This window comes from Carya illinoinensis, chromosome 4, assembly GCF_018687715.1.
Source record: "Carya illinoinensis cultivar Pawnee chromosome 4, C.illinoinensisPawnee_v1, whole genome shotgun sequence".
In the NCBI taxonomy this organism is placed as follows: domain Eukaryota; kingdom Viridiplantae; phylum Streptophyta; class Magnoliopsida; order Fagales; family Juglandaceae; genus Carya; species Carya illinoinensis.
The window spans coordinates 41,179,568-41,192,146 of NC_056755.1; the positions used below are offsets into that span (position 1 = coordinate 41,179,568).

General features: G+C 37.0%; 1 protein-coding gene across 1 annotated transcript; it reads right to left on the reverse strand.

Annotated features, from left to right (window-relative positions):
* Nucleotides 1-7,266: 7,266 nt before the first annotated feature.
* Nucleotides 7,267-11,932, reverse strand: LOC122308428 (ubiquitin C-terminal hydrolase 22-like). Its single transcript, XM_043121751.1, has 3 exons — nucleotides 10,819-11,932; nucleotides 10,421-10,545; nucleotides 7,267-8,540 (listed from the first exon to the last, which is right to left on the reverse strand). The coding sequence occupies exons 1-3, from the start codon at nucleotides 11,703-11,705 to the stop codon at nucleotides 7,768-7,770; spliced, it is 1,785 nt and encodes a 594-aa protein (XP_042977685.1). The 5' UTR covers nucleotides 11,706-11,932; the 3' UTR covers nucleotides 7,267-7,767.
* Between the last annotated feature and the right edge of the window lie 647 nt (nucleotides 11,933-12,579).

Genomic DNA, 12,579 nt, shown 5'->3' on the forward strand with positions numbered 1-12,579 from the left:
CCCTCCTGTAGAGATTAAAAAATAATGATCAGAGATTAAAAAATAATTATCATAATCTGATTTTTTTTTTTTTTTGCCAATCATAATCTGAATCGCCATTAAAATGGTACAAAATAAAAATCAAGTGTAACCACGGTACTCAATCATTCAAACCCTTAATGGAGCATAGTGAACAGAACAAGGACCAAGCTATAAAGTCTTCAATAACTAATGAAAATAAACAGTTCAAGAAACTAAATGGGGAAATATTTCGTGGCAGGTGCACTATAAATCTTAAATAAACTAAAAGTCTGGCTCATCCAATCAAAGAGCAAGTATAGTTTTTAGAGTAATGCTACATACAGTCATTTTTGCACACTCTCTGCGCACTCCACTGATATAATTGGCTGGATTAATTTTTTTTTAATACACAACCAATCATATCACTGGAGTGTACAAAGGAGTCCGCGAAAATGACTGCACATAAAATTTTCTTATTTTTTATCCATTTTTCTTTCATCGTGCAAAAATAAAATTGTGAATATCTACTGAAACCTTCTCAGACAGACAAATAGAGAGAAGCATAAATTTTAACATCTACAGGAAACTAACTATAAGACTCCTAAGGTATGATGCTAAGACTAAGATTAGATTTGATACAAAAGAATCAGTTAAATAAGCAAAATCCAGTCAGATATAGCAGCATAAAACAAGGTCACCTACAAACCAATGTATAAAAAAAAAAAAGAAAAATCAGAAAAGTATTCCACATCAAAATAAGTAGTAATCCCATTTTACGAAGGAAAGCGTAGCAACAAATACCCCCATTTAATTCAAGTTACCAAAAAAAGTATCATCAAAATTGTCATCAACAACATTAAGGTTTCAAATAAGAGAAAAGTTTGGAGCCGGTCGTCTTTAAAATCTGTTTTTACAGCCAACAAATAATAAGTCGCCACCTAGGCATTTCATAAAATCCATCCTTGAGTCCGGCTACATCTGATTTTCCTTTGTTTCTTTCTCCCCCTCTTTCTTGAATTTGAAATCCGCGAAGAGTATCCACAACACAAGGTGCCGACAGGCACGTTGTTATTCTCGGAAGCTACTGATAGCCACAAATATGGCAAATGAAATCCAGTTCACGGCGACTGAACCAGAGAGCACAAACCATACCTTATCGATAGCCACAAATTTACAACCATACCTTACCGATAGCCACAAATTCAACGACTTTGTGGGGGTCGTTGATTTCTGTAGCATCAAACCTTGTGGCTTTGAATTTTCTAGTGAACATTGAATTTTTATTTTTATTTATTTATTTATTTTGGAGTGGACATTGGTTCTCGATTTTGGGTTGTCATTTTGGGGTCTGTCGGCAACCTTGGTGCTTGTCGGCGTCATCTGAGGGTGATTTTGTGGCCGTCGGGTTCTTCTGTGGGTGGCTGGGTGTTTGTCGGCATTGTTTTTTTTTTCTCCCCCTCAAGAAAAAAAAAATCATAATCTCAATAAAATGAAGAGAAGAAACTCATCTACGTAAAATATAGAAGAAATTACCTGCGTGATGTGTGCAGGAGAGCAGGACTGAGCTCGTGGGAGATGGAGAGATGAGAGTGTTTACGGCAAAGAAGGATAAGAACTTTCGGCAGAGAGGGGGAGAAAGAAATAGGGGAATTGCAATGAATATGCCTGCGTGATGCGTGCGGGAGAGCCAGACTCTGAGCTCATGCGGGAGATGGAAAACTCTTTGAGTGTTTTCGATAGAGAAAGAGAAGGAGAAGGATGAGTCTTTCGGCAAAGAGGGGGGGAGAAAGAAACAGAGGAAAATCAGGTGAAGCCGGATGCAATGATAGATTTTATGAAATGCATAGGTGGCGACTTATTATTTGTTGGCTGTAAAAACAGATTTTAAAGACGACCGGCTTGAAGCTTTTCTCTTCAAATAATTGTTTACCTACTATGAAAATTCAGTCAACCCAGTCCAAGCTAAGAACCTTGAATTATATAGTACTAGCTTTAGCGACCAAAAATGATATTTGGAGCACCTAAGATGGAATCCTGAAATAGTATGAGCAGCCAAAGCGCAGCAAGATCGATCAATCACGACCTACCGAAAAATTGACGGCACTAAAACCCTAATGGAAGGTCTGGACCCCTGAAGGTCACCCAAATGGATTCACAACAAAATGGGAAATTGAATGATAAAAAAAGGGATACAATTCTTGATCGGAATTTAAATTGTGGTGCGGGTGCAGTGAGAAGGAAGAGCAGAAGAGGTTGAGGGTAAAGAAGAAGAAGAAGAACAAGCAATGCGACAAGACTACGATAAAGAAGCTTGATGTTGTGTGCCTGTTCCTTTGTTTTTTCTTGGAAGGGGTCTCATTATGTACAATGTGTCTTAGGCTGCATTTGGATGTTAAGTTGAGTTGAGTTGAAATAAAAGTTAAAAATTGAATAAAATATTTTTAGAATATTATTTTTTAAAATTATTATTATTTTGACATTTGAAAAGTTGAATTGTTTATTATATTTTGTATTAGAATTTAAAAAGATTGTAATGATTAGATGAAATAAGTTTAGATGAATTGAGGAATCAAACTGGCCCTATTTGGATACGACTTATGAACAATAACCCAACTAGGTTAAAAAATTTCTATAAACCAAATTTTTGCAAAATAGAAAATAATGCTAATTTTGTGACATAAATTTGATGTGTGGTCATTTTTACGTATTTTTAGCACACTTTATTAATGTAATTGACTAAAACAATTAAAAACGTAATGCAGTCAATCACATTAGTGAAGTGTATAAAGAGTACGCAAAAATAACTGTATGTAAAATATGATGAAAAACAGAAGTATGAGCAATTGGGTATTAATAGAATACTCAATTCTTCAGTATTGTGAGCAATTAGCTTGTGATTTTGGGCTAAAATATAATGTGCATTCTCATGTTTTTCTTAAACAACTTTATATTAATTGAGACTAGTACAATTTAGATTCAACAATCTGTTGAATACAATGAGGATATTCCTAAACCAAAACATTAACAGACAATAATTGAAGAGCAGATTTTGCTAAGGAATGGTCAAAGGACCTCAATATATGTTTTCCATCTTCAATTATTTTGCCAAATTTGTTAAAGTTCTCACAAAGGATCATTTAAGGCATTCACTACATCCAAACAATTTCTCTCAATTAGAATATCACAAAATTCCAATTCAAAGATGTTAAGTGTAGAAGTGAAGTTACAGGAAGAATCGTGATCGCAAAAGGAAAGGGAGGAAAAGAAGGAACGGTAAGTTTGGTTTTAATGAAATGGGCGTTTAAGGGCAATAATAAGTGGGGTGCTAAATTAGTAATATGGGAGTTTTGTAAATAAAAAATTCTATACACCATACTACCATTTCACTCTCATCCTACTATCTAAGATGTAGCAAAGTTTATCACTATTGGATAATTCTTTATTGGATGATTCTTTATCATCTAATAATGATAAATATCTCACATCTTACATAATGGGATGAAAATAGAATTGGAGTATGGAATATAGCATTACTCTATATAAATAGATAGATGATGCTTTTCATTCCTGATATAAATAAGTCATACACTGCATTTTTACTTCCATGTTATTAGTAAGTCTTGCGGTGTGTTTTGGGTGTATAAATAGTTGGAAGAAAAAATCCAACGGTATCTGAAGTGTATTGTCGTTGTAGTTTATGGAGGAAGGATTTCCCTCGAAGTAAATCCATTATCACATTCTTGATTTAGTTTTTGAGTTGTTTTTGAAGTTCTTGTCGTTCTTGATTTTTTGCTATTTGTAACCCAAAATTTCCCTAACAGTTGGTATCAAATAAGGGAAATCCTTATGGCGGAAGGCACTCAGGCTATTACACTGAAGGCTTAGCAGGAGAACAATTAGAGGCAACAAGAATTCATGCAAAGGCAGTTTGATGATCAGCAGTAGTTGATACATGTCATCACAAAAAGGTTAGACTAAATGACCGATATGATTGAAACTTTGATTGAAAATAGTCATATGATTTCAACTAGGGAAGATGTGCAAGATCCTAAAGTGAATGTTTAAGAAGATAGACGAGTGTTACCTAGAGGTGTTAGACTAAATTTTTTCCATTTCGATGGGACTAATCCATCTTGTTGGGTTTTCAAAGCCAACCAATATTTCAAAAAACATCAAACTCCTCCTATCCAAAGGCTTTTGATGGCCTCTTATTATATAGAGGGAGAAGTATTGATATGGTATCAGGATGTTGCTAAGGGGGGATAGTTTATGGGGGACTAATTTGTTCAGGCTTTAATCACTCGATTTGGGCCAACAACATATGATGATCCCATGGGAACCCTTGACTATGCGTAAACAAACTTTTAGAGTAACTTTCTTTAGTGCAGATAGATGAAAAAAGAAGAAAATGTTTATATTATCATTATGAAGAGAAGTGGAATCCTGCACATGTGTGCAAGAGTCCTAAAGTGTAGCTTTTGCAGGTTGAATATTGTGAAGACAATGAATCTAAGAAGATTACAGAAAATTTCTTAGATGGTGTTGTAGTTTTTGGAGGAAGAATTTTTCTCAAATTAAATCCATTATCACGTTCTTGATTCAGTTCTTGAGTTGTTCTTGAAGTTCTTGATTTCTTGCTATCTATAACCTTATCATTGTGAAGAGAAGTGGAATCCTGCACGTGTGCAAGAGTCCTAAAGCGTAGCTTTTGCAGGTTGAATCTTGTGAAGACTGAATCTAAGAAGATTATAGACAATTTCTTAGATGGTGTTATAGTTTCCGGAGGAAGAATTTTCCTCGAATTAAACCCATTATCACGTTCTTGATTCAGTTCTTGAGTTGTTCTTGAAGTTCTTGATTTCTTGCTATCTATAACCCATGATTTCCCTAACAAGAGAAAAATATCATAGCTTCCAAAGCACCCATAACTTATGTAGTAACTTGTTCTAAACAACAATTCAATGGTTTTTCCATGGGCCTATTTACCTTACCAATCTCTCTGATAATGACACAAATACCGATCTTATTGTTCTCCTTATCAACTGCCACAAATCAGTTCACTTTAAAAATACTAGTAGTAAGGGCTACCCATTTGCATTAAATGTGCCGTATCAAGGGTCTTTGTGCCATATTCTTTTGAACCTCTTAAAATAATTCATAACTTTGCTTAGGAGAGTTGACGATTTAGTTTTGATAAGAGAAAACCCCTTCATGCACCAAATGATTATTCGCCACCATATATTCCTCATGATCATTGCAATAAGAACGAATTCTTCTGAAGATGAACATATCAGTAAAGTTGCATACTACTTGGAGGAGGTCAATGCATTTAGTAGATTTTTCTTCTCAACAAGATTCATTCATTTAAAGGGAAACCAGCTACATAGTCATAAGTGATTATTTAAGAGTTACACATTGACTAGAGGGTCTTTATCATTATAAAAATCGAATAGACAAGGGGGAATAGAGATGAGGGGAATACTTCCATAGATATGCATGGAAGTTGCCCATTGCGCAATAGAATGCGCACATCGATTTAAGTCTCAATGTATTTTCCTAGTTTGCCAGCTTTCGAATGAATGTAGTATGCTCCTCATGTCATATATTAGAAGTTGAATGGTCTGATCTAAACTTTTTTCAAGATTGTTCACAGCTTGCAATACAACTAGAGAGTCTCTTGCAATAATGATTTTCTTGACTTGATTGACCTTTGCTTATGTGATTCCTATATACATTGCAGTGGCTTCAACTTGATTCAAATTCTGACTTTCAATGACCTTGTGATGACAAAAATTGGGAAGCCATCCTTTGATCTGCAGATTGCAACTGTTGTGCTATCTGCATTTTTTACAGCAATATCTAAAAATAGAATGTAATGCTCTCTAGGTGTAGCACTCCAATTATGGCTTTCATTCAATTGTTTATTGCCCAATGGATTTCAGTGTTCCTTATAAGTCTTTAAAGTACTAGAAACAAAACTATCAATGTTTGGGGTAAAAGACTCATGGACAATCTTGTTCCTTAAAAACCAAATGTTGTCCATAGCATTAATGGCAAAAATCTGGAAATGGTGTTCTTCACTCTTGGGGATGTTGAGTTTCTCTAGTGGAGAAATTATACATTCTATCCAATGGCTAATTTCATTGTTTGCAAAATAGAAAATATTCAGAGGCCAAGGAGAGTGTCTCAAAAGGATTCTCGTGAAAGTGCATGACAAAAGCGAGTTTGTGTTTCCTTTTCATTGTTGCAAATAGGATAGTGAGATTCTCTATCATTCAGATGGAGGCAACTAGCATGCCATATATATCCAGAGTTGCTGGACAAGACCATAACAAATAAGTTGTGGATTCTTCTTGAGATTCACGGATTGGACAATAAGGAAAGTCAATTATCTTTCTTCGATAATTGAAGCAAATTATTCCATATTCTTTTAACTTGGTAATAATCAATCTTTGAATATTTTTAAGATCTCTTTGTGGTTAGAGATTAAATCAAATGTTCTATCTCTAACATTCGCTACTAGGAAAAGTAACTAGACATTGGGCATGAGTCACTTACTCCATATCAAAGCTTTTATCTCTTTCTATTTGTTTTCTGTGTCAAGTCATGTGTATGTGTATGTCATCTGTGAAAAAACCATGGGGAAGGAGACATCTCATAGATTAGTAATTGAATTATGCTATATATTTAACCCTCACACTGCATTGTTTCAGATCAATTCTTGTTAATATATTCAAATATTAATGTTACTAAAGAGCACCATACAACATTTTCCTTGATTACATACTTCATCAGGCATACAGAATAGCATTTTACATGAACAATCATTTTCATTCATCGAGCATTTAGAATAACAAATTTTTAAAAATAATCATTATCAAAAGATAGTTCTTGATTTTGGCCATACAGAAGGGGGTATTTGAAGCGTAATGTTCTAGGGGGTATTTGAAGCGTAATGTTCTTTAGGCCACTACCAATTTGATGGAACAGAGAGATGAATCCCTTCTACACTAATCAATTGACGTAAGACCCTTCCCCAACACAGAACTGACAGAGATTAGAGGGTGCTGATTATGCTTCTCCTGGCTATATCAACGGCTTTAAGGATGGCATGTGTCCTGTTGCATAAAATCATGGCCATCGTTCTTTATTCATTTCAGCACCCCAAGAGAGAGATTTGACCAATATAGTAAAAGTGTTCAGGGATGCGCCCATGTAACAATAAGTAAATGCTGTAACGAAATTGAGTTCAAAAGAGACTGATACGAGACCTCTAAATTGGATTCTGGCCATTATAATACTTCATGTAAGAAGATTAGTACAATGGAATACCATTCCTTCTAAGTATTGCTACTTCTGCCATAATCCATGACAAAGGGGAAAAAAAAAAAAAAATAACCCACCAACACCAAAGAGTTAAATATCAGAAATCATTTAAAAAGAAATCAACACCTCTATAAATTAATCCTTCCCAAATGCCACACTGCCTCAAAAATTCCGGCTTAATGCTCAAACTGAGGATTTAAAAGTTACCTCTCAAAAATGTCCTCAAGAGAGAGAAGAAGGGAGCTGCTCTGCTCTTGGTGATTTTACCAGAGACAAGCAACTCTAATGACTTTCTGTTCTTTGTTTTTGTTTATCATGGCATACAAAACTAGCCATGGCATTCTTTGATGTACAATCAAGTATCAACCATGACTTCAAATGATTCCGTCAATTTCCCTTTTTGTGCAATTAACAAAGTTAACCAATTCTTCTATCACCATGTCATGGAACAACCCGTTTCTCACTTGCCTTGTAATATAGCACCTTCTGTACATAGAACATCATGTATCCTTGTGCAGCCCTCACGATGCTCTCATTTACTTCAGTGACCCAAGCATCATCACACTTATACCATTGGTTGCTTAGTCGCAAGTAAGTCACATAATGGCCAGCATCTAATTTACCTGTGTGAGTGACAACAGCAAACAACTCGAACTCTGATGACAACTTATTTGAAGCATCAGGCTCATCCCCATCAAATGGGAAATATCTATTCCCAAATCGGCTCCTCAGAATAGAAGATGATAGATAGGGTGCCATATCCAAGGAGAATGGGAATTGCAAATATCTGTCAACCTTCCTTGACATTTTCCGTATTGAAGAATGCTCAAATCTTTTGATGTGGAAGCAAGAAACCAGTGGAAGCTTTCTGATGGACATTTGCTTAAGAGACTCCTGCCTCACCTGACACTGTTGGCAAAAAAATTTCTGTTCAGACCCCAATCTCTCAGGTCTTGTAAAACGGTCCAAGCATCCCATCAGAGTGGATGTTCCACAGTTTTGACTCAAATTCATGTGATCTGCCTCGCCATTGCAAGAATGATTAGACTTTGTGGACACCATCTTTGCAGATCCCCCTTGGTTTGGTTCCAGGTCCAGTGATATGTCTACACATGGATCATATGTTGTAGATGTGAAACCACAAGCCATACACATCACGTCAGATCGCAGGATACCAGAAAATACTCTATGGGCAACACAACAGTCTCCATTACCTGCACTACAAAAGAAATGGTGGTGGGAACGCGTTATTAAGAAACAGGAAAAGAAAAGACATCTTAGTTACAACAGAAATGAATCGTGTTTACTTAATAAAAAAATAAAAAAAAGAGAAACCAATCGTGTTCCTGTCTGCAATCTATATATACAAAAGAAACAGTGCTGCTGAAAGCATAGCAAAAGATCCAGTTCTAAACATAATACTACCATATTGGATGAATTTATACAGTATTACAGTTCATGCTGGAAATCATTATGCTACAAGTGAAGAATGTGCTGTGATCTGTGTAACCAGTAGTACAACCTATAAAAAAAATAACATAAAAAATCTGTCTTATCAGCATTACTATAATTTTTCTGAGAAATCAGAGCCTTAGATCTTCTTTAATCAGAAAATCAGTCACATCTAATTCGCTACTGGTAAAGGTCTGAATAAGAAAAAATAGCTCCCAATCAACACATGCATTCTTCCTTTCTGTGGGGCCCTAGGACAGTTTAGCATCCTTATTTGGTAGGTATGAAAATGTAGCATTCCCTTGGTTTAAAAAACCCTTTCGCCTACTGAAATGTGACTAAAATACAGATCTCAAAACCACTTGAACTAACTGTTTCTTGTTAATAACAAGGATGGACAACAGGTACAGCATGGTTACTAGTTCAATCTTAGGGTTAGCATTCTCAAGAGAAGAGAAGCAGATGGCTAAAGCTGGGAAATTGCGTACTACCAATTAGCAGGAACATCAAGAAGTTCATTGGATATTGAATATTTCAGCCATATGGCGCAGAAACAGGTTGATCAAGAAGAAAAAGGGAATCCAAATTCCTGAAGGACTGACAAAATCTAATGCAACCCCTTTCTCAGAGACCAGGATCAGCTGTGTAATAAGACCCTAGACATGCCAAAAGGTGGAGTTAACATGAGAATCATTTCAGACTAGAAAACCCTATGACGAAACCAACCGGGCTCGGAAAAGTTTTTGACTTACTGGGTGAAGCAGACAACACCTTCAAGCCAGCAGGTTGAGGTTGACAATTAGCCCTAAAACATGCTTTTCAACTCCTAGGGCGACAAACAGGAGACCTAAACCCAGACCCTGCAGTTAAACATTAAGGTCACTTCTATATCTTTAGCAGTATCATCTAGATTACAAAGAAAAAACTATAAAAATGTAAGAGTTACACCAGGTGCTCGTAAAGAGAACTTTAAGTTGATCCATCTTGCAGTATAAACAGGCAGCATGTTTCATTCGCGCATTAAAAACCATTGGCTAGCCGATTAAATTAATTAAGCAGTTACAGAATGTGATATCAAGCTATCCAAAAGTTCCACCTCTTACAAGTAATGCTATATACCACATCATCATCCCACTTGCATCATGATCACACTATATATGATGTGGCGTATTTATTATCATTTGATGATAAAGAAACATGTAATAAATAATCGTTCAATGATAATAAATGTGCCACGTCTTACTTAGTGAGATATAAGTGGGATAGTTGTATGGTGTATAGAATTTTCCTATTAGTTATGTATCATTGTATCTGCCAGGTGCTACAGACAAATACTCATTCTCAGAAATGACATGTCCAATAGCAAAACTGGATCTTCCGACAAGGTTCTAATACGCCAGGAAAAAAAATCGATGGTCTAATACAAATACGGTAATCAAACCATCTTATAGTCTATAGAATTGACCAAATAAAGATTCTACCTTAACAAAACCATATAAATCAAGTTGCATAAAAACTTGATAGTTATAAATCAAGAAATAACCAACTTATTGTATATGACACACCCCCAGTTTGGAATTACGAACACATAAAAGGGACGTGAAAAAGTCGTAGAAAATACTCGGAACAGGACAAAATTTACCTTGACTCTGCGTCTTGCGCCTATCCTTCTCAACTTTTTCATGGATTCCATCCAGCATAGAAATGAAAAATTCATGAGCATCTTGTTGCTCGTAACTTGCCAGATTTGCTGCATGTTGCCACCAGCTGCAATGTAACCACGGTGATATATCAACAACGTATTTTACTTTTATATAAATATAATTAATGGGGGAAGAAAGACTTAAGAATCAGTAAAGTTGGAGAACCCAAGATGAAATGTTTATATCTAACGGGTAGATTACACGGGGCAGAGAACACGGACCCAGATTTCGAAGCCAAAACACCCACTTTTCGGACTTCATTCATCCACATTGCCTCTAAATCAAACACACCATGCAAACACAAAACATGAGGTAGATCTGTACTACGGTCACGAACCTGTACAAAAACTTAGCAGGGCTATAAGGTGTCCGATCCCCTGAAAAGACGGCCGAAAACATCGCATCCATATCGCAGGCCAAACAAATCCGCGAGTCAGTAGGGTTACCAGCATTGCTCTTACTGCCATTATTCACCACAGTGCTCTTCTTCTGGCAGTAATATCGGTTGTGCCGATCGCTGAGGAAATAGTTCCTCAGCGGCGGCGTGTGAAGCAACGCTTGTAATACACTGTTCATGAAACAGGTGTTTCCAAGATTGTTCAATCCGCGCAATCCCGCGGGAAAATCTCTAGAACAAGAATCCAAGACGGTGGCGTTTAACGGACTTGAACAGCTTCCCATCAAGACTCGTTCTCTCGGATCTGGTGTCCACGGCCGGTAATCAACTCTACGCCGCTTTCGAAGGTTTTCGGGGTGAGGGGATCGGACGATGGATGACGGTGCATGGAGAGTCGACGCGGCCGTCTGGGCCAGAACGACCGCCGCGTCGAAGTCCCGATCGTAGACCTGATCGCGGCAAGCACAGCAGAAGAGCTCTGCGCGATCGACGTCCACGGCGATCTCGTGGCCCGGAGACATCGACTCTCCGTGCACCGCCGCGTGGGAAGTGCCGGGAGGCGCGTGGCAGTGTACGGCGGCGCAAGCCACGCACGCGTAGAGGCGCGTGAGACCGCCCGATTCCCCGCACATGCCGCATCGCGGCACCTCGTTGGGTTCCCGCCGGATCGAGGCGTGGCCACCGGGCGGTTTGACCCGGAGGCAGTCCTGTAGGGCCCGGAAAGGGTTGGCCCCGTTCCGGGAGCGAAAATCGACCAGATGGGAACAAGGCTGGGGCAAAATCTGTCCGTTTATAGGGAGATGGTGGTGGTCGATCCTCGAAGACATTGTCGACGACGGCGGCGAACAAGAAAGGGTCAAGATTGACGGTGGAAGCCCTAGATTCGTAGAAGAAACGGTTCATCGATGGTCGAAATCAAGGGCTGAGAAGGGAGAAGTTGGAGCGCCAGAGCATGGAGCGTGATGATGACGATTACGAAAATGGGGAAGGAAGAGAGAGAGAGAGAGAGAGAGAGGGAGGGAGGGAGGGTTGTGATTACTGTTCAGCTTGTTGGTGACATTCAGAACTTCAACAGATTTTGTTTCTAATTTATGGACGAAATTATAAAAATAAAAATAAAAATAAAAACAATATTTTCTCCAAAATAATTTAATTTTTTAACCAAAAACAGAAGAAAATAATTTATTTATATAATATAAAAAAATAAATTAAAATTAAAATGTGCTCTGAAAATGGTTCTGAATCTTTGAGCAGTACCAGCGGAGCTCTGCTTTTCTTTCTTTCTTTCTTTATTTTTGGTTTATTTATTTCATTTTAATAAGTAGGGTTAAAAGGCAATAAAGGTGCATTTTATAAAGTATTATAGAATTGATTTTTGTTGGGACTTTTTTTCTGGGCCGTTGGATTTGATAGCTTTCTGCTCCAGATGGCCCCCACCGCTCTAATGTTGTTTTTTCAATGGGACTCTTTTCTTTTTTGTTTTGACATCGAAATTAATTAATTTTTTTCACAGAATTATCTTCAGCTTCTCAATTCTAATTAATTGATATAATTAACTATTAAATTTTTTTATTTTAAATTAATAAAATTAATTTATTATATAATTAGAATTGAAGAATTACTATTCATTCAGATTTTATTTAACAAGCAATTGTAATTAATTCGACAACATAAATCAGTTCTGCCCATTAAGTAAATGAG